The sequence below is a fragment of the Hemicordylus capensis genome, chromosome 1 (genome assembly GCF_027244095.1).
Source record: "Hemicordylus capensis ecotype Gifberg chromosome 1, rHemCap1.1.pri, whole genome shotgun sequence".
Classification (NCBI taxonomy): Eukaryota; Metazoa; Chordata; class Lepidosauria; order Squamata; family Cordylidae; genus Hemicordylus; species Hemicordylus capensis.
This window is the reverse complement of record NC_069657.1, coordinates 346,681,967-346,704,899: the sequence shown is the minus strand read 5'-3', so window position 1 is coordinate 346,704,899 and position 22,933 is coordinate 346,681,967. Positions and strand designations below refer to the sequence as shown.

At 43.6% G+C, this 22,933-nt stretch overlaps 1 protein-coding gene across 4 annotated transcripts in view; it reads left to right on the top strand.

Annotated features, from left to right (window-relative positions):
- Positions 1 to 22,933, top strand: part of ARHGAP18 (Rho GTPase activating protein 18) — a 130,116-nt gene that overhangs the window by 2,607 nt on the left and 104,576 nt on the right. The window contains exon 1 of one of the 4 annotated variants that reach the window (XM_053286332.1): positions 16,738 to 16,821. The exons of 1 other annotated variant lie outside the window; for it this stretch is intronic. Coding sequence is in view for 1 of the 3 variants with exons in the window: in XM_053286294.1 (XP_053142269.1) it covers positions 21,955 to 22,073 (119 nt within the window). In the remaining 2 variants the exon portion in view is untranslated. Of the gene's footprint in view, positions 1 to 16,737; positions 16,822 to 21,779; positions 22,074 to 22,095; positions 22,203 to 22,933 lie in introns of those variants that run through there. 2 more of the 4 variants (XM_053286294.1, XM_053286325.1) reach the window with 2 other exon arrangements.

The following is a 22,933-nucleotide window of genomic DNA, read 5'->3' as shown; positions in this document are numbered from 1 at the left end:
CAGCCACCATTAGAAGTATTTTAAAGGCAGGGTCCCCCCCGTCCCTTTGCTTTTAGCCCCTGGTGGCGCAGTGGTAAAACTGCCGCCCTGTAACCAGAAGGTTACAAGTTCGATCCTGACCAGGGGCTCAAGGTTGACTCAGCCTTCCATCCTTCCGAGGTCGGTAAAATGAGTACCCAGAATGTTGGGGGCAATATGCTAAATCATTGTAAACCGCTTAGAGAGCTCCGGCTATAAAGCGGTATATAAATGTAAGTGCTATTGCTAGTGCTATTGTAAAGGGAAATCCTCACTGGATTCCCCTTTACAAGTATACTCCTCTAACCAGTTCCATCAGAACTGGGGTTGGTTTGGTTCGAACTTGGACTGGCATTCCCTTTTCAGGGGCTGGTTAGAGTTCAAACTGCTCCAGTTCTGTTTGAACCAGGTTAGAATAGAACAGGTTCTGCACCTGTAAGTAAAACGGAGATAAGAGCCACCAATTAATATTAGACAAAGAAATACGCTTCTTTCTGTTCACATTCTCACAGAATGATATTTGCTACCTTAAGTACCCAGTTTTATGTGTATGAGTGGCTTTATTAGCCACCCTACTGTCTCTGTATTGTAAGTTTATTATTAACAAGCTATTTAAAACAACAACAACAAAATACCAAAGTGTGTGTTTTAGAATAAGTGCTGTTTCTTGTTCTGCAGAATCATTACACATTTCTCCCCCTGCCCCACCCTTAGCATAGTTTTAAGGGGTTTTGCCCTTGAAACCAAAAAAATCCAATATCTCGTTTTATTGTTCACAAATTAGGTTAACTTGTTAAATGGTTGAAAAGTTATGGTTATTTTATGTTATCAGAGACAAAACCTACAAATATCTCAGCACTTGTGTGTGAAGAAAAGGCTAAGCGAAGTCAAAAATACAAAAAAGTAAATTATTCTTCAAATTATTATTTCAAAGCAAAATTATTTATTCTTCAAAGCAGTAGGCTAGGACAATAAGAAAATGCTTCTGCAAGTTGCGTCTGCATCTCACTGAAGTAAATGGCACAACTCACACTAAGATATAGGAAGCTGCCATATACTGAGTCAGACCATAGGTTCATCTCGCTCAGTATTGTCTACACAGACTGGCAGCAGCTTCTCCAAGGTTGCAGGCAGGAATCTCTCTCAGCCCTATCTTGGAGATGCCAGGGAAGGAACCTGGAGCCTAGATGCTCTTCCCAGAGCGGCTCCATCCCCTAAGTGGAATATCTTACAGCACTCACACTTCTAGTCTCCCTTTCGTTTGCAGCCAGGGCAGATCCTGCTTAGCTTAAGGGGACAAGTCATGCTTGCTACCACAAGACCAGGATACCACCTGATGTATGCCTTCACATTTCCTTCCTAGAAGCATATCTGGGCTAGCCCAGAAACAAATCTATTCAGCTTCAGCAAATTAAACTGAAAATTGATGGCCTGAGGATGGCACTGATAATTTGGGCTGCTATAGTTTCTGGGAAAGGATGTGTGAAAAGCATAGCTTTAATTGTAAAAACAATCTGTTTTGATCTGCTTGGAACTCTCTTGCTGCCAGTTAACCTAAGCAATTATGCATTTTAGACATGCCATAGAATTACATATACTTACTTTTCAAGACTCAGATGGTAATATTTATATTCAAATTGGGTGTAATCTAAATTAACATAAACAAATATATAAGGATATATTTATATAAATATAAAACAAGAAAAGCATTTTCCTATTTTTATTATATTTCTCTGTTGACAAAAATATTATGCACTATAAAAAGATGTTTACATGTAATTAAATAAATTGAGAACTAATGTGAAAGAATACTTGAGAACAAAAAACAAAGGAGACAGAAATGGGTAGAACAGATCCGAATGACTAATATGGAACACACTGAACAAACGGAGCAAGACAAAGATGTGGCAGACCAATAAAAGACAAGACGGTATTCATAAACAAATGGCCACTCAGTGTTACAAAAGGTATTTGTACAGTGCATTACATAAGAACGATACAAATTAATAATCGCATGAGGATATTATGTTGGTCAAGTGCGACCTTAGAAGAAGCATACTACTGCTGATGCTCCTTTTGACTAAATTTGCTAAATTTGCCAATACCCACCATCTCCCTTTTAATTGCACCAATTCAAAATTTAATGAGAGAAATGTTATACATTGGTACCTCAAACTCCTATTTTGTAGTAGAATACCCTGGTGGGCAGCATCTAGAGTGGTGCTAGTACACTGTACAGTTCCTTAACTACCAGTACTGTACCTCTAATGAAGCAGTCTCACGAAATCTCATGCTATCAGTGTGAGGTTATACTGTGCTCTTTTACCAGATTAAACAATATCTTACAAGGGCTCTGGTGTGTCCATGGAATTCCACTAATGGGGATTGGTTTTTATCTGCTACACCAACTAACCGGCAACTTTTCTAGTATGGAATACATTAAGTATCAGTCACCGAGAAACCATCACTACAGCCATCATGATTCATTACCCTTCAATTAACAAGTCTGATTTAAAATGAAAAGCGTACACAATCTTTATCTATATCTACACACACACACACACACAATATTGCCCCTGTGTGAAGATGTGGATTGGAACATCTTTAATCTACTGTTTTCATAAGCAAAATAGGAACATTATTTTCTCTGTTGTGATCTGTTTTGAAGAAATTATTCAAATATTTGCCATTTTTTTTAGCCAACATATTTCTAATAAAGATTTAACATTGTCACTGAATACTTATCTGAATTCCTCAGGCTTTTTTAAAATTAGAACTCAGACCTTTTATGATCTGGGTGAGTTTTCAGTGTTATCTAAATTTCAGTGAATTTGCTATTACCATAGTAAACATCCCTTGCATTTGAATGCAAATGAAAGGAATGTTAATATATACAAGATGTCCTATAACAGAACATCTTATTCTTTTCTGACAATGGCATGGCAACTTTGATAAGGAGGGAATAATGGGCTGCTTTATTAGTCAAACAAACGTGGTCAGAAAAGGAAAAGATGATTCTGGTTGCTAAGCAGTGATTCATCATTTGTGTTTAGTATATTGGCATGTTTGTTCTACATATTCAACAGATAAGTTATCTAATTCATAGATTCATCTACCTTTCTTTTTAAACCTATTATCAGATGCCATACTATGCAGGAATTCTATAAGGTTTTAGTGTATTACTTGGGACAAATGCATACTTGGTGCATGATCCAACAAAGTTAAGTGCTATTTAGTCCCTTTGATCTCAACTGGATAACTTTAAGTACTTAATTCTCCCACTGAAATTAATGAGACAATAAATGAAGTGAGACAGTAGTTTTCAAAATCTTTTGTTGAAAGAATGGTCCCATTAATGTAACAAGGACCATTCAATTATCTTAGACATAAAAGTATTATTCAACATACATGTTCCATTCTGCACGCAGGATTCTCCCCCAAGAGTTTTAATAGACACTTAATGGTGCAGTGGAGAAATGACTTGACTATCAAGCCAGAGGTTGCCGATTCGTATCCCCACTGGTATATTTCCCAGACTATGGGAAACACCTATATTGGGCAGCAGTGATATAGGAAGATGCTGCAAGGCATCATCTCATACTGCATGGGAGATGGCAATGGTAAACCCCTCCTGTATTCTACCAGAGACAACCACAGGGCTCTGTGGTCACAGGAGTCAACACTGACTCAATGGCACACTTTACTTTACGTTACTCTCTTGGCTGCTCCCCCATGAGTCCTTATGCAGGAAAGCCCAGTGTTAAGCATACTGCAACATGCCCACACATTGTCTAGAATGGGGGCTGGGTGTGCCTCCCATAGAATGCATACTCACTGCATACAATGGGTGGCATCAGAATGGAGCTAGGGCAAGAAAGCTCACACATACCATTTTCCCCAGTCCCCCCACTTCCCATTGCAGCTTTTCAGCTGGTGCAGCTGCAGCTCCCGGAATTGGTTCCTAAGGGTGAGAGAATTTCCCAATAGCTCCTGGCTCAATCCAATGAACTAGAAGTAATTAGGAACTATATTTCCAGGTTCCCCAGCAGCAATTGGCAATCCCAGAAGCATCCAAGCTGTGTAGATGAAATCTGAAACTGCTAAAGCCCTCCACCCCAGCCTACCCTGGAGGGCTATCCACCATATACCCTTTGCTAGAATAATATTTTTTTAAGGGGGTACCCATGGTTGGGGGAGCTTCCTTAAGGCTGGTCTCTATGGTTTCTCATATGACTTTCAGAAAGTCCAAGCAATTCCATAAAATTATCTGAGAAAGGTCGGGCTGGGGGGTGGGGGCAGCTTATTAGACAAACTGAGGGGAACTCATCCACTGCTAGGAACAACCAACTAGGTGATAAAACAGCATGTCAGAACTAACACATTCATAGGTTCTAGATCTGTATATCATGGGCTTGTGTTGTTATTTCCTCTCTGAACTATTGATTAATATATTAATCTTACTCTCTTATGTAGCAACAAGTAGCTCTTTTGTTTTTCTTAACAGAAGATTGGTAATGGAATCATTTGAGGAGTGTGGACCAAATAGTATGAGTCTACATCCCTCTACAAGGCTGTGGAGTTGTTAAAGATACTGGCTGATATCCTGACTAAATTACTCAACGGAAGCCCCATTGAAATTAAGTAGTTCTTTAGAGTTACTATAAAGTAGTACTGTCAAGTAATTTAATCTGGATGTCAGCCACAGAGTAGTTCTCCAAGATGCAATTTAGCAACTCTAGTAGATGCAGAATCTGCCAGGTGTTTTATAATTTATCATATTTACATTGTGCTTCATGAGCTATGGCTCTCAGGGACACTAACAAAATGAAAACATTTTTAAAAAAACTATAATATATTTAGTTAAAAAAACCTTAACATTTATACCACCTTAAAACCATGTTATACACAGCAGCAGCAACATAAAATTACCAGTCTAGTCAGAACAGCAAACCCTACCATCTACACACTTGCCAGAATAGGAACATCTTCCCTTCTAATCCCTAGAGAGGGAGTTACTCTCTACATTACATTACTGCCAAGAAGACCCTGCCACAGCTCTTTAACAAGAAGTTCTAGTAAGAACTAATCTGCCTATTTTACTTGCACTATGATTTTAATTGATAATTACCAGCTTCACAAGTTAGCCCACTTCCACCTCAAACATTCATGCATTTGCCATCTTGAACTGGGGAGGATGACCTCACAAACTACGCCATTGAGGTGTCTGTGTCCCTACAACTGTACCAAATTTAGTTCAAATAGGTTAGGCAGTTCACAAGTTAGCCCACTTGCACCTCAAACGTTCACGTTTCAGCCAAATTTGGGCAGATTACATCATCACAAACTACACTGTTGAAATATCCCTGTGTGTCCATACAACTGTACTAAATTTGGTTCAAATTGGTTCCCACTTCCACCTCAAATGTTCCTGCCATCTTGAAATGGGGAGGATGGCATCATCACAAACTGCACCATTGAGGTGTCCCTATAACTGTACCCAATTTGTTTCAAATTAGTTAGGCAGTTCACAAGTTAGCCCACCTACATCTCAAACATTCAAGTGTCTGCCATCTTGAATTGGGGTGGACAACACCATCACAAGCTATGCTGTTGTGGTGTTCCTGCAAGTTCATCAAGTTGGTCAAATTGATCCAGGCATTGTGAAGTTACAGAGGTGCTCTTAGCCCTGGACTTTGGGGCCGAGGGGGCTTGCAAATACACTCCCAGGGGGCCTGCAAATACACTTTAGTCTGTCCTAGGTAGTGTGGTCACTGTACTGCCAGCTGGTTCTGCAGTGGGTGGCCGAGTGTGATTGTGATCTGTGCTGGGTGCTTTAGAGTCAGAATGAGGGGAGTGGGGAAAGAAATATGTGGGATGGGAATATGTTAAGTTGCGTTTTGAAATGTTTCTGCTAATGCATATTTGCATGAATATACCTGTTTTATATTCTCACATTCTTGTGAGTTCAGTTGCTGTTTGTGCCCTCGTGGTGCACAAACCACGTGTGCCAGCATGGTGTAGTGGCTAGAGTGCTGGACTAGGACCGAGGAACCCGAGTTCAAATCCCCATTCAGCCATGAGACTTGCTGGGTGACTCTGGGCCAGTCACTTCCCTCTCTCAGCCTAACCTACTTCACAGGGTTGTTGTGAGAACAAACCCAAGTATGTAGTACACTGCTCTGGGCTCCTTGGAGGAAGAGCAGGATATAAATGTAAAAAAATAAAATAAATAATAAACCCATGTGTTAAAAATACTGCGTGTGTCATGGTGTTTGTGTGTATGTGTGTGAGTGAGTGAGTGAGTGAATGAGAGAGTGTGCGAGAGAGAGAGAGATGGGGTGTGTGTGTGGTGGGGGGGGATGATGCTTAACTTGAAGCTGGGGGGGAGGCTCCAAAGGCCTTTAGGTCCAGGCTCCAAAATTACCTAGGTGCTCCTCTGGAAGATGATAGAGGGACACACACACACACACACACACACACACACACACACGAGCTGGGTGGTCTTATAAGCTTACTTTGCTTAAGAAAAGTAGGCTTGGGATGTGCATGGAACTGGCGACTGCCAGTTCGAAGGTGGGGGGGACAGCTTTAAGGACCGGGGAGGGTGCTCCCCCCCCATTTCCCTCACTGACACTGTGGTTTAAAATGGTCCCATGGGGCAGCAGCGTACCACCTTGCCACCCCCGTGTATGTCGGACCGGAAGTACCCAGAAGTGCCCAGTGCGCATGCACATGTTGTACTCACGCATGCACACTGGGCACTTCTTGGTACTTCCTGTCCAATGCGCACTGGGGCGGCAAGGAGGTATGCTGACAGCCTGTGGAACCGTTTTAAAACACAGTGCCGGGTGGGGAACCGCGGTGGTGGTGGGGAGAACGCCCTCCCCAGTCCTAGCTATCCCCCCCATCATCAAAACGGCTGAACTGCCAGACTTTCAAACTGGTTTGGAGGTCCATAAAAGGGCCTCCAAAGCTGTCCGTGCACATCCCTAAAGTAGGCTAAAAATCATGCCACTTTACAAATCTAGCTGACATGTAAATTACAGCAGGTGGTCAAATAGCCACCAACCACCTGTCAGTACTGAAGATGATACAATTTGCCTTACCCTCTGAAACACTTTACTAACCAGCTGATACTACAAGTTTTATCTTATGTTAATTCCCGGAAATGCTTTTACAGGGAAGCAGTGTTATATTTCAACCAGCAGATGGCAAACGACCAATTTAAAGCAAGTGCAAACTATTTCCACCTGCATAATTCCACCTACACCATGCATAATTTTAGAAACCACTATCATGTTGCCCCTCAGTCATCTTTTTTTCTAAACGAAAAAGCCCCCGCTGTTGTAGCTTTACCTAATAAGGAATGTGCTCTAGGTCCCTGTTCATCTCGGTTGTCCACTTCTGCACCTTCTCCAGTTCTATAATGTCCCTTTTGAGGTATGGTGGCCAGAACTGTACCCAGCACTCCAAATGTGGCTGCACCATAGTTTTGTATAAGGGCATAATATTAGCTGTTTTATTTTACACCCCCTTCCTAATTGGCCTTTTTCACAGCTGCCACACATTGTATCGACATTTTTAATGAGTTGTCTACCAAGATCCCTCTCCTGGTCAATCATCAACAGCTCAGATCTCATTGGCATTTATGTGAAGTTTGGTGTGGGTTTTTTGGCCCAACTTCATCATTTAACACTTGCTAATATTGAACCGCATCTGCCATTTAATATTTTCTCCCTACCATGGTCCCAACATTTGCCCCTTGAGGTAAATTTGCACTGGCAGGTTCCCATCTGCAACAAAGCAGCTCTTTGGGGGCAATCTGAATTGAGACTGCAACTAATAACATAATGAGGCTATTCCCATGATCAGCCGAAATTGGGTTAGGGAAGCCTAGCCCGATTTTGGATGATCGTGGGAGCCACTGGGCTCACAGCCGAGCCCGGTTGCCTCCCGGCAGCTAACCCACCTAAGTTCCCCTCCCCTTAAATCGGGTTTGCAGAGAGAGCGCTTCGCAAACCCGGTTTTTCTGATTGTGAGTAGCTGTGGCGCGGCTCTGCACTGTGGCTACTCATGAGTAGACCCCCAGAGGGGAGGAGAAAAGCCACCTCCCAGCTCTGGTGGTTTCTCCAGTATGTCCTGAGTGCTCGTGCAGGGCATACTGGAACTTCCGGGGGCCTCGTGGCCCCCAAACTCCCCAGCCCCAGCCCACTCCGTCGCGGAGCCGGCAATTGTGTGGGCAGCCAATCCGCCATGCTCGTGTGCGAAAAGAGCAGGCTTAGCCCGCTCTCCCTGTTTCCCTTCCCAAACCAGGTCTCACTGATCATGAGACCTGGCTCAGTGTGTAGTTTGGCCTCAAGTTCTCTGTGTATGTGCAGATAGTAAGAGCAGGTTGTAGGCTGGTTATGTTATTTGTTCATTATGTAGTTGTTTATATTCTATATCAGGGTTTCTTAACCTTGGGCCCCCAGATGTTGTTGGACTACAACTCTCATCATCCTCAGCCATAAAGGCCATGTCTGGAGATGGTGTCGTCCAACAACATCTGGGGGCCCAAGGTTAAGAAACCCTGTTCTATATGTTTTCTTTGGTCCCCAAACAACATTATCTTGAGACCTTATGTTGTTGATTATGTGAAGCCTATTCATGACACATTTTACAGAATAGGTCTAGAAACAATTCATGTTCTTATCTGTCAACGTTAGGTTTTAGACACCCAGGTGGCTAGACACAAGAGATTTTTTCAGTCATGTCCTTTGAATATTCAATGTATTGCAATTCATTTGTTATTAATGGCTGAAATGCTTACCACACTCACTTGCTTCTGAATAAACAAGCACAGGAGTTCAGTGCTTTTAGGATAGTGCTATTCGTTGACTGCCTATATGTGTTCCAAGAAAGATATCATTCAAGTTTCTACAGTTTGTTTCTCCTCTTGTTATTTGCTTACTAAAGTAGTTAAAAAAGCAACCACCAGAGTGCACCAACATGCTTTTTAGAACAATTTGTAAGACAAAGAGTGAAGCTGAAAACATGCTGTCTTGCTTAAGAGGAATATATGCACTCAGGTAAATAATTTAAAATGTAGACAGAATTATAACTATGAATTGGCTTTGATAATGAAATCAGTCATGGAACAATGGACTGAATGATGTTGTTTGGCGGCCCAATTTGGTCCCAGCTTCTCCCTCCAGGGTACTCTGTTGAGGAGCAGGTGCGGGGGACGTGGGCGGGGAGGTGGAGTGGCTGTGATCTATAAGAACAACCTCTCCCTGACCAGGATCTCGGTGGAAGTGTCTGATCATATTGAATATGTGTACCTATGTTTGGGGACCAGGGATAGACTGGGACTTCTCTTGCTGTACCAATTGCCCTGCTGCCCAGTGGAATCCCTAACAGGGCTGACGGTCTTGGTCTTGGGTTTGGCATTGGAGTCTCCCAGGCTTGTGGTGCTGGGGGACTTCAATGTCCACTTTGGGGCCAGTTTTTCTGGGGTGGCTCAGGAGTTCATAGCGGCCATGACGACTATAGGCCTATCTCAAGGGGTTTCGGGACCAACGCACATTGCAGGTCATACGCTTGATCTGGTCTTTCACTCTGATCAGGCTGGTGTTCCGTGGGTGGAGACTCCCGTGATTTCCCCATTGTCATGGACAGACCACCATCTGGTTAAGGTTGGACTCACAGTCACACCCCACCTTCGCAGGGGCAATGGGCCCATTAAAATGGTCCACCCGAGAAGGTTATTGTATCCAATAGGGTACCAAGAAGCCTTGGAGGGATTTAGTGTTTGTTCTGCTGGTGATCCTGTTGATGCCCTGGTGGAGAACTGGAAAAGCAAGTTCACCAGGGCAGTAGACATGATCGCACCAAAGTGTCCTCTCCAACCTAGTTCAGAATTGGCCCCTTGGTATATGGAAGAACTACGAGGGCTGAAGCAGCAAGGTAGACAACTGGAGCGCAAGGGGAGGAAGACTGGACTTGAATCCAACAGATTACAACATAGAGCACATTTGTAGATCTATGCTCTGGCTATACGGGTGGCAAAGAAGCGATTCTTTTTGGCCCATATTGTATGCACAAGTTCACATCCAACAGAGTTGTTCAGGGTTGTGAGAGGGCTAGTGAGTGCCCCTCCTCTCTTGAATCAGAATTTGGAACCATCTATTACCCGCTGTGACGCGTTTAATGATTTTTGTGTGGATAAAATCTCTCGTATTCAGGCCAACTTGGATTTAGACCCAAAAATTACTGCACTGTCTGAACTGGAGGTGTCCAGTGACTCCTCTTATTTGGTTAGGCTGGATCAGTTTCAGTTTGTGACTCATGAGGATGTGGACAACTTGCTTGGAGCGATATGGCCTACCACCTGTTCTCTTGACCCTTGCCCTCCCTCTGGCAGGGAGGTTGTTGTAGAAGGCCTAGTAGCATTCATAAATGCTTCTCTGAGGGAGGGCAGGATGCCTCCTTGCCTTAAGGAGGCAATTATTAGACCACTTCTGAAGAAGCCTGTCTTGGATCCTCAGAGTTGAGTAACTACAAGCCTGTCTCCAACCCTCTGTGGCTGGGTAAGGTAATTGAGAGGGTTGTGGCCTCACAGCTGCAGACAGTCTTGAAGGAAACTGATTATCTAGACCAGGGTTTCTCAACGTGTGGGTCCCCAGATGTGATTGGACTTCAGCTCCCATAATCCCCAGCCCCAGTGGCCTTTGGTAGGAATTATGGGAGTTGAAGTCCAATTACATCTGGGGACCCACACGTTGAGAATCCCTGATCTAGACCCATTTCAGATTGGCTTTCGGGTGAGCTATGGGGTGGGGACTGCCTTGGTCAGCCTGATGGATGATTTCCAATTGGGAATTGACAGAGGAAGTATGACTCTGTAGGTTGTTTTGGGTGCCTCTTGGCACCCAAAGCCAGCATCTTGGTAGCTTTCGATACTATCAACCATAGTATGCTTCTGGAGCATCTGAGGGCATTGGGAGTGGGAGGCACTGAACTTCGGTATGGTGTCCTTCAGGGCTCCATATTGTCTCTGATGTTGTTTAAATCTACATGAAACCGCTAGGAGAGATCATCAGGAGATTTGGTGCAGGTTGATATCAAGTTGCTGATGACACCCAAATCTATTTATCCATGTCAGCATCATCAGCAGAAGGTATAACTTTCCTAAATGCCTGCCTGGAGGCAGTGATGGGCTGGATGAGAGGTAACAAGCTGAGGCTGAATCCGGATAAGATGGAGGTAATTATTGTGCGGGGTCAGAACTCGGGAGATGATTTTGATCTGCCTGTTCTGGATGGGGTCACAGTCTGGAAGTGGTTCTGGACACAAAACTCTCCCTTGTGTCCCAGGTTGATGCAGTGGCCAGAAGTGCCTTTTATCAGCTTCAGCTGATACGCCAGCTGTGTCCATTTATTGAGATAAATTTATTTATTTACATTTTATATCCTACTCTTCCTCCAAGGAGCCCAGAGTGGTGTACTACATACTTAGGTTTCTCCTCACAACAACCCTGTGAAGTAGGTTAGGCTGAGAGAGAATTGACTGGCCCAGAGTCACCCAGCAAGTATCAAGGCTGAATGGGGATTTGAACTCGGGTCTCTCTGGTCCTAGTCCAGCACTCTAGCCACTACACCATGCTGGCTCCATAAATAATGATGATGATGATGATGATAATAATGATAATAATAATAATTATTATTATTATTATTTCGATTTCTACACCACCCTTCCAAAAATAGCTCAGGGCAGTTTACAAAGAGAAACAACAAATAAATAAGATGGCACAAATAACAAATAAGATAAATGACCTCAGAACAGTAGTACATCTGCTGGTCACCTCTAGACTTGACTATTGCAATGTGCTCTATGTGGGGTTGCCTTTGTACGCAGTCCGGAAACTGCAGTTAGTCCAGAATGCGGCAGCCAGATTGGTCTCTGGTCATCTCAGAGAGACCATATCACTCCCATCTTAAAAGATTTACACTGGCTAACTTTTCAGGCAAATTACAAGGTTTGGGTTATAACCTATAAAGCCCTAATCAGATTGGGCCCTGGGTATTTAAGAGAACGCCTTCCTTGCTATGAACCACACTGCCCATTGAGATCATCTGGAGAGGTTCGTCTGCAGCTGCCACTGGCTCGTCTGGTGGCTACTTGGGGATGGACCTTCTCCATTGCTGCCCCGAGGCTTTGGAACACATGTCCTGCTGAAATAAGAGCCTCCCCATCTCTTACAACTTTTTAAAAGGCAGTCAAGACGCATTTGTTCACCCAGGCTTTTAATTAGACATTGTTTTAACTGTGTTTTAATTGTGTTTTAATAGTTTTAAGATTTTAAATTTTAATGTGTTAATCTTTTTATTGTTTTGAGAACTTGCGTTTTGGGCGATATAAAAACATGATAAATAAATAAATAAATAGTATATATAAATAGATAGGACAGGAAGAAATGAACGTCTAAATTAGGGTTAATTTTAATTATATAAAAGCAAACTATCAAGTGATTGACTCTCTTAAATACAACTTAATCCATTCTAATGCATTTAGTTATCAATAGGTTACCAATCTCTTGTCAATTATTTCAAAATATCAAAATGTTTAAGTTTAGTATTTCATAAGTGAGGGAAAACCCCAAGCAGATTACTTTTTTCAGAACTTCCATAATGTGGTTAGAATGGCATTCTAATTAGTATGTGTATTATTTTTGCATAATTTGTAGCTGCTTATTCCTACCTATGTTTACTACTAATCTTTCTTTAAGAGAACAACTCACATCTCAAAAGGGCAGAAGTCTAAAATGATGAATATACAGAATTGCCTCACCAGCTGTTCTGCCCATCCACTTTACTGCTGTGCTTCTATTTAATGGTCAGGAAGGAAAGATAAGATTTAGCTTTGTTAAAGCACCAGTGCAAATTTGCTTCTTAAATAAATATTAGATTTGGTAAGGAAGGTCACTATCTGGCCCTATGTGCATGCAGACATAGTATAAATTGCTAAAAATACAATTTTCACTGAATTCTTTTAATGTTCAGTAAAACAAAAAACAAAAAAAACACCCTCTGTATAAATATACTTCACTTCCTCATGGAAGCAAGAAAAGTCCATGCTTACACGTAACATTAATTAAAGAAAGTTAGACAAGTGGCCTTAGGTGGTAGTACAGGAAGAAAAATACATGCTGCTTTAAAACCCAGTGATCTTTTTACAAGGTTGCATGATGACCCAGTTTGTGCTGCTATGTTGTACCTTTGCATTAACTGTAGTTTGATTTGCCAGCTTTATTATTTACGTCAATGCTGCTGTTCTCTGTGACCCCAAGATATTTTTTAAAAGAACAAGAAACTTTGCCCTTGACAAGTCTCTTTACAATCATTGGTCTTAAGGTGTGAACCCTTACAATTGCCATTCCTATTCATGCCTTTTGAACACAGTAGAGCTTGCAATTTTTTATTTTTTTGGGGGGTAGAAAACTGTCACTATGTCTGGTGGGGAATAGCAAAGATCTCAGTGAGCAAGAAGAAAGTACTTTGGCTTGCACATGGGAGGGGAGGAGAGAGCAGCGTTTACCAAACTTTTCTGAGCTGCAGTCCTCCACCACTACATGTCATTCCAGGGGCACTTCTAACACTGGAATGTTGGGTGGGGGCAGTGCAGTCCTTCTGCTCATGCATGGGATCTTTGGATTCAGCCCATAATGAAATTATGCATCTGTTGGAAAATGAAAGGATAATGTTGCCATTTTAGTGTTTTTGACAATGCCCTGTTAGTTCCTCCTACCAACTGTGATCTATGTTTACTAGGCTTGCACAGTGACAACACCAGAAATTTTTTTTGAGGGGGGCACAAAAGGAACAAAGTGCATTTATGGGTAGGCAAGCTGTGTCCCACACATTAGATTTCTGAAACAGGAATGGGGCCCACCCCTCTGGAACCACCTTTGGGCCTATATGAAGATGGGCTGCTTTGGGGACCACTTCAGAGCTTCTGAAGGGTCCTCAGTTTGCTTCAGCCCCACTTTCAAGGGACCTGCTTAACTCTGTCAAACTCTTTGGCAGCTCAAAGCAAAGCTTCACCCCCTCCCCTAACTACTTACCAGAGGTAAAGAGAAAACCCCTAGACTTTCTCTTTGCTCCCTGCTGTGAGGAAACAAGCAGCTGCATTCCACAGCTTGATTTTTAAAAGGACACCTTTTCTCCATCAAGTCCTGGGAATGGTGTGGGTGCTTCAGGGATTTGTAGTCTTTTGGCTGCAGCCTCATAAAAGACTACATATCCCAGGAGCACTCACACTATTCCCTGGATTCTATGGGGAAAGAGAAAAGTGCCCTTTTAAAAGTAGAGCGGCAAAATGTAGCTGTTTGCTTCCTTGTGGTGGGAAGGACTACGGCTTTGGTTCCTTGCCCCTGTCAGTCCTAGTAAGTAACTTAGGGGTGGGGGAGTGAGGGGCACTGAAGGAAAGCTTCAAGGGGCTCATTAGTTTTGGCCCAGTTTGCTTTGACCCCACTTCAGCCCCGGGGGGCATTTTGCTTTGGGCCAATAGGGTTTGAAGCTGGCAGAACCCATATAGGCTCCAAAACCGTTGCATAGCTGTATATTCATCAACTTTAAACAGTAATTGGAAATAGTCTCCTTAAGTGCTAGAGTGGTGCGCACAGTGTGCAGAAAAAAAAGGAAGAGTTCCCAAAATAAATGAAAAATGGGAGAATATAGTTTGCTGGTGTTCAACTTGAAGTGGGGCAGGGCAGAGATGAGCAATCCCTTATCCATTATTATTACAGAAAGGAAGGAACTCCGCACATGCATTGTAACAAAACACACAAAAAGTAGATTTGAAAATCTCAACAAATGCTTCTGGTCTGGGGAGGACACCAGTAATATCATGGGTGTCCACATTCCAGCTGGCACATAAATAGCAATAGGACTGCTCAGGGGCATAGCTTCCTTTGGACAAGAGGGGATGATGGCACCTGGCCCACAGGGTTTGAGAGGCCCCCAAGCATGGGCGTAGGGTCTATTGGACAAGGGTGCTCTGCAGCTGGGGCACGTGCGCTCTTTCAGAGTATGGTGGGAAGAGAAGAAGTGTGCTGGGGCTGGGCTTCCTTTCTCCTCCGTCGCCCCGCTTCCTCCTCCCAGGCAGTGGACTGCCCCTTGCCACTGCTGGCCGCCACAGCCATGCTGCCCAGCCCCCATCCGCTGTCACTGCTCCCAGCGGAGGACGGCAACCCCTGGCAGTCCTGCACCTAGCCCAGCTCCATGCTGTCGAGTCTGCGCTGCTGCTGGTCACCCTCCCGCTCTTCACAGAAGGTGAGCCAGTGGAGGGGAAGGCTTGCGGAGAAGGGTTAGGTTAGGTTGCCCAACCCCTTGTGCTTGACATCAGATGCAGGGGGAGTGGCTTTGGCACTGGAGGCCCCATAGCTCCAATTTGTCCCCTGGCCGCCGGGAACTTTGCTACACCCCTGCAACTGCTACGTGTAGTGTGAATCATTCAAATTTCCACAACAGGAACTTGTGGAGTGCTGGGGGGAATGTGTTTATATCCTGACTCTGTGCAGAGCTAGTGTGGTAGAGTGGTTGTAGTGTCAGATGAGGACTGGGAAGTCCCAAGTTTAAATTTCCATTTAGTCATGAAGCTTACTGGGTGACATTGGGACAGTCACACTCATAGAATTGTAAGGTTAAAATGATGAATTCTGTGTGAGCAGCTTATAAAATATATTTTGGTTCTACAAATGGATATTTTGCCTCATCTCTACAGCCACGAAATTCCAGATACAATCAAATAACCATTCTTTCAGAAGGAATTATTTAACTACTCCATATGTGCCACTGACTAGCAGCAATTAGCTCAGAATCTTTTTAAAGTCTCAGGGCTTAGCCTTGGGGCATGTGTAGTAATGATGAAGGGAATGCCTTTTCCTCATTCCTCAGTAACTACAACCAGTCAGCAGCTACCCAAGAGCTTCTATTACAGAGATCCTGTCATCCAGGCAGAGACTCCTAAGAAGCTGTGTATAGGACTGCAGCCTAAGAAGTGAGAAGCTCCCATGAACGTACTAGAGCTTATTTCAAAGCAAACATGTATAGGAACAGGCTGCACAGCATTAGAGAGAGGGGTGGTTGGCTGATAAAACTATGGGAATTGATAAAGCATGTGAAGGTAGGTTGGCCAGATCCTGATGGCCAAAAACGAGGAAATCCATTGCCAAAAAAGTGGAAATAGAGGGCACTTTTTGCAAAAACAAAAAACAAACAAACAAACAACCTCCAGAAGAGGGCACTTTATATAAATGTGCATATGTTAAATGTGCATATGTTAATTGGCATTATCATATACATCATAGGCATATATTTTTTAAAAATAAGATCATTTGAGAATAAATACAACTCACTACTGTGAGGGAGCCAATGAGTTTAGTTTGTGAGCACTTTGGGGACAGGGGACCATCTTATTTTTGTATTTTTCTATGAAAACTGCTTTGAGAACTTTGGTTGAAGAGCGGTATATTATTATTATTAGTAGTAGTAATAGTGTCTGACCAAGCAACCAATGTGTCTGCTCAGTCTGCAGTCTTGGTGCTAAGTTCTCAAAGCCCCTGCTTCTTAACCTTAAAAGTCACCTCCTGGTTGGGGTTACCACCAGCCCTTCATCCAACTACAAGCAGCAGGGGTGGAGCTAAAATAGGGCAGACAGGTTCAAAGGAGCTGGGTGGCCTGACTTGGCCCTCCCATGGCCAGAGACCCAGAAAGGCCATACAAGCTCTCCAGAGATCATTACCAGCTGGTGTTTGCTGTTTGGGTGAGTGTTTTGTTTGTTCTCTCTGCAAGGGAGAAAATGGGGAGGGGGGAGTACAAACACCAGCTGGGAATGAGCTCCAGAGGGCTCAAGCGGCCCTTCTGGGGTTGTGGCCCCTTGCATATGACATCACATAGACGGGGACATGACCAGAGCCCCAGAAGGCCCTTGTGAGCCCTCTGGAGCTCATTCCTAGCTGACATTTCTCAAGGGAGAGAAAGGGAAATATGCCAACGCCATCTGGGAGTGAGACTACAACGGGTTCATGCAGGCCCTCCAGGACTCTGGCCACATCCAATGGTCCAAACCCCATGACGTCTGGCACCCCAATGACATCATGTTCAAGGGGTATCACTGTGCTGCAGGTGCCCAGCAAGACTACCAAGAAAGAAATTAGCACAGGCCCCTGTTCCTCTTGCTTCTCCACTGGCAAGTAGCAGGGTACCTCCATAACTATGTAACCGTAGTACCCAGCCTCCATAACCAGCTTGTCTGCACCACAGAACTATGGTGGGATGAAAAGATATATATTTTTAAATAATCAGCACAGGCAGCAGGTAGTGATCTTATATTTTAAATTAACATATGCAATTTACTTTTTTTGTAAAACAATGTGGTCAGTGCCTTTAAAAAAAGCTGTGTAAAATAAAGCAGATTAGGCCCACCTCAAATACAGTGGGAAGGTAGTAGAAGAGTGTTCAATAGCCATTAATAGCTATGTAGGAAAGGGAAATCAATTACACATCTGCTAAAATTCCTTCTTCTACATAGCTAGTGAAGGTAAAAGAGATCTGTTCCACTCACCCGCCACGGTATTACCACCATTACCTGTTCTGTTTTGACATATTTCAAAGATTATGATGTAACTGGGGCGCAGCAACCATTGCACAAACGGGTTCGAAGAACCCGGGCTGTGCCCTTCAGATGCTGTGCCTCACACCCCAGCATCTGATGTCAGCTGTGGGGGTGTAGTTTAGCTCACAAACTGGGCCGTGCAGCCCCGACTGAGAGAAGAATAGGCTAATGCTGCATTTGCACAGGCAGGGATAGCAGCTACAGCCACACTGCGAATGTGGTGCTGGCTGATTTTGCTCCCAAACAGGGCCTCATGGCTCCGTGGCTAAACAGAGGACCTCATGGCTAAACTACTCCCCCTGAGCCTGTCATCAGACTCAGGGGGTATGGCTAACCTTCGCTCTCTGGGTCTGATATCAGACACTGATGTCTGATGCAGGGGGCGGGGCTAGGTGGACTGCGGCGGCAGGCTGAACCCAGGCCACCGCTGGCCTGGATGTAACATAACAACAGTACTCGGTAAGCCGTAGACACAAACTGGGTTCAGAGACAGTAGGTTGCAACACTCACATCAGAAGACTCACAGTGTTTGCCCAGGATTATGGTAGATAGATGGAAGAGAAGACATGTTTACTTGCCTTCAGTAGCTTTGTAAAAGAGATAATTCAGCTATATACACCTTCTCCTACATAACTACTGAAGATTTGAGAAATATCTCCTCTGCCCCATCTGTCCACCCTACTCTCCTCCAATTTTCTGGTAAGCCAGTTATTGCTCTTTGTACTTCTGTCCAAACTTTGCAGCCCCCAGTAGTTTATTGCTTAGAAAGAAGGTTTCAAGTTCCCTCCCTGGCTTCTCCAAGATAGGGCTGAGAAAGATTTCTGCCTGCAACCTTGGAGAAGCCGCTGCCAGTCTGTGAAAACAGACTGTCTGACTCAGTATATGGCAACTTCCTATGTTCCTAACTTTGTGTATACATCCTTGCATTCTCCTGTTAAATTGGTGCACACTTGGAGTTTCCAACAAGCAGCAGTCAGCACCAAGTGATCTCCACACTGTGGAAGGTCCTCTGCGGATTCCCCACTGAACAATGGAAGCTGCTAGGTTAAGCCTGGCGGGGAGGGGCGGACGAGAAGGTGCTCACCAGCACCAGTGAGCTGGTCTTGTGGTAGCAAGCATTACTACTACTACAACCACCACCACCATTTATATAACACTTATGAATACGACGAATAAAAAGCAGTTTGCATAAAAAAATAAAGAATACATAAATAAATTAATTGTTCCATTAGCTAAGCAGGGTCCATTCTGGTTTGCATTTAAATGGGATATTACATGTGAGCACTGTAAGATATTCTTCTTAGAGGATGGAGCTGCTCTGGGAAGAGCATTTGAGGTTCCAAGTTCCCTCGCTGGCATCTCCAAGACAGGGCTGAGAGAGACTCCTGCCTGCAACCTTGAAGAAGTTGCTACCAGTCTGTTATAGACAATATTGAGCTAGATGGACTGATGGTCTGACTCAGTATAAGGCAGCTTCATATGTTCCTACATTGAGCCAACAGTATTAAAAAAAAAACCCCAGCTGCCCCCCAAACTCTGGACACCCCCTCTGGACACCCCACATAACTCTGGACACCCCACATAAAAAAAAGTAATACAGACCCCAAAATATTCACGTTACCAGTAAATAAAGAGAGAGAGAGAGGACATCTGGCCATGCTATGTGAAAGCCAACTTAACCAGTTTCTGGGTGAGGCAGAACAGGTGAGGAATGGCTACCATGCTCCAAAATTTCAGAATCTATAGCAGTGTGCAAGTTAGTTTGAAATGTTTTATTTAGGGTTCCAAAATCTCACTGGCCCACCCTACCTGTATTTGCAAACACACGTGTTCACAACAGTTAATATCTACCCCCCATAATGTTTACTAGCCTGGCTACCCAAACACCCTTTGTTGTTAGCCATTTTGTTTTAAAGTGTTTTCTTCCTGGGGATTTTTATTCCTCCTAAGTGACCAGACAAGGGGAAAGGATCCTTTCCTATTAGTAAACATGGGAGAAAAACAATAACTTCTGCACTACAACTCCTTTCTTAATACATTATAATGAAAAGTCAATATGAACAGGAAGTCCCTCCATTCCAGCATTTCCTTGACTGGGCATACAACAGTGCTAAGTCTGCTCTGTCTTTTGGAAATCTAGCAGTTGAGACAGTTGAGTCGGTCATGTATGAATTTCTGCTAAAAGAGTTCACTTTTGTGCAGAATTAAGTGCACCTAGGCCCACTGTAATCAGTGAGTTAAAATGTGACCAACTGTGCATAGGATTGGGCAACTGGCTGTCAAAGAGACATTTCTGGGGTTTATCTGAGAGAAAACACAAGATGCAGGCAGCATCTTAGGTGAACATCAAGGCAAAATTCCTGTGGATGTCAACAGACATGGATTCCACTCATAGGAAGATGACACCACTTGGAACTAACTTCACTTGTCAGAGAAGACAAGCTTTCTAGTTTCATGTTTAACTATTTAATTTTTATGTAACCCTTCCTCCAAAGAGTTCCTCCAAAGATATCATACATTTCTCCTGCACTTTGTCCTCACAATTACCAGATTAGATAGGCTAGGCCGATTGTAGAGTTATTGTCCAAAGTAACCAATTAGCTTCATGGATGAAGTGATCTCCAAGTAGGGGCCTGGATGAAAAGACCTCCAAGGACTCTTCCAGTTCTAAAACTCTATTATTCTTTGCAGTTTTGGAGGTTGGATTTGAACATAGATTTCCCTGATGACAGCAATCTACTTACTTGAAAGTAAACCCCCACTTAAGTCAATGGAGCTTACTTCTCTTTTAAATATGCTTAGGATTGCTCTGTAAGTCTGCTATTTGATCAGCGACACCAGGCTAACATAAAGATCTTTGGTCTGCAGAACAGGAGGAAGATTTGCATTGTCTTATATATGAAGAATCCATATATTCTTCAGCAGCAGCATGAAAATCACTCACAATCATATGTAGAGTTGAAACGTTCAAAACATGCAATTATTAGATCTCATATATAGGTTGATGAGAGGTGCTGTATAGCAAGAAAAGCACACCAAGAAAAGCCCCCAGAAAATGAGCCAGCGTGGTGTAGTGGTGCTGGACTAGGACCTGGGAAACCCAAGTTCAAATCCCAATTCAAGCCAAAATACTTGCTGGGTGACTCTGGGCCAGTCACTTCTCTTTCAGCCTAATCTACTTCACAGGGTTGTTATGAGGAGAAACCTAAGCATGTAGTACACTGCTTTGGGATCCTTGGAGGAAGAGCGGGATATTAAATGTAAAAATGATTAAGGTTAAAACAATGAGGCTAAACTGAAAAGGCACTAGAGAAATTTTTTAAAATTCATTTTCAGAATAAATTAGACAAATTTATTTAGTACTTTTTTGAAGTGCTGTGTATAGCCCAGGTTGCTGGATAGGAAATTAGTCTAAATAATTAGGGCTGCAACCCTGTGCACACTTGGGAATAAGTTCAGTGAATTCAATGTGATTTACTGTGAGTTTCAAGTAAGAACTGGAGACTGGAATAAGTAAACTTCCCAGATTTTATATATCCAAAATAAGGGGATCAGCCATTTTTCACTTTTTTGTCCAAACTGTCCTGTGCCTCACACCTATTTTGGATTATAGATTTTAGCAATACTTTACTTCCAAATAAAGCACTGCATATCTCTACCCGAGTAGTATATTTGCGCCCGGAAATCTCTTTACTAATCTCTATAGGACACTTTTCCTGCTTTTCTATTGCATTGAACGTATAGCCGCAGGCATGGAGGAAACTCTGCAAAAACCTGTAAACAAGGGGTTAAGAAACGCTGCAACTTATGTTACGTTACGCAGGAGAAGTAATCAGCTGGGAGGAAAAAGAAAAAAAGAGAGAGAAGCAAAACAACAGGGCGGAGAAGAAAACCACAAGTAAAATCCCTTCTCTGCAACTCGGCAGTGTGAATAAGACATTATCTATTGCTTATGCAGATGGCTGGCATACATCTCCACTCACATGCGTAAATAATTCAGTTACAAACGAGGAAACCGCCGGGAGAGGGAAGGGTGGGTGGGAGTCAGAAGGGTCGCCGGTTTACAATACTGCCCTGAGTCATGGAATCTAATAGGAAGAAGACAGGAAGGAGGATTGTGTGCTCCACTCCACCCACAAACCCTGCTTGCAGCGCCGGCCTCCAAGGGGCGGGGTCGCTGGATGCTAATAGGCGAAGTTGCCGGGCGAGGTAGCAGGGACTCTCCTTCCCGGTGCATTTTGTTTTAGGAGCTCTCGAAATAATTATGCCATCGCTCACATAATGAGCCGGTGGTCCACTACCTCCCAGGGAGTTGTTTTAACGGCGTATCATCCCAGCGGAAACAATGCCGAAGCAGCAGCAAGCAGTGTCAAAGAGGCTGCAGACGCGTCCCCCTTAAGGTAAGGGTTCCGTCGGTTGCCCGCTGGAGGAAAACTCAAGTGCCGGCACTGGCAGCTGTCTGTGCTGATGGGTTAAAATGGGAGTTGCTTCGGTCTACCTGTTGACGTAGGCAGGCTGGATGGAGCCAGGTACAGAAGGCTGCCTGTGTTAAAGGGCTGCTTCGAGTCATATGACTAAGAGTTTAAAGTCAGCAAAGGCTAACACCCTTGAAGTGTGGTGCCCACATTTTGAGTGCTGCTGTCTAATATGGAACAGGTGTACATAAGAACAGCCCTGCTGGATCAGGCCCAAGGCCCATCTAGTCCAGCATGCTGTTTCACACAGTGGCCCACCAGATGCTGCTGGAAGCTTGCAGGCCAGAGTTGAGGGTATGCCCTCCCTCCTGCTGTTAACGCCCCCCCCCCCACTGGTACTCCGAGGCATTCCTCCAGCTAGTAGTGGATGATAGACCTCTCCTCCATGAAGTTATCCAAACCCCCTTTAAAGCCTTCTAGGTTGTTGGCTGTCACCACATCTTGTGGCAGAAATTCCACAAGTTGATTATGTGTTATGTGTAAAAGTACTTCCCTTTGTTGGTCCTAGATTTCCTGGCAATCAATTTCATGGGATGACCCCTGGTTCTAGTGTTATGTGAGAGGGAGCATTGTAGATTGCAGAGACTTAGCACAAAATAATATACAATATACATAACATCAAGGTCTTGGATGCTGTCTGCAGAGAAAAAAAGTGCTAGTACTTTCAATTTATTTTAAAATGCATGATTTTCTTTTGTTTTCCAAAGGATAAAATATCTGTAAGAATAAATTTCTGTAGATCACGGAAATGCAAATAGTTTTTCCTGGTATGTGTACTTTGGCTT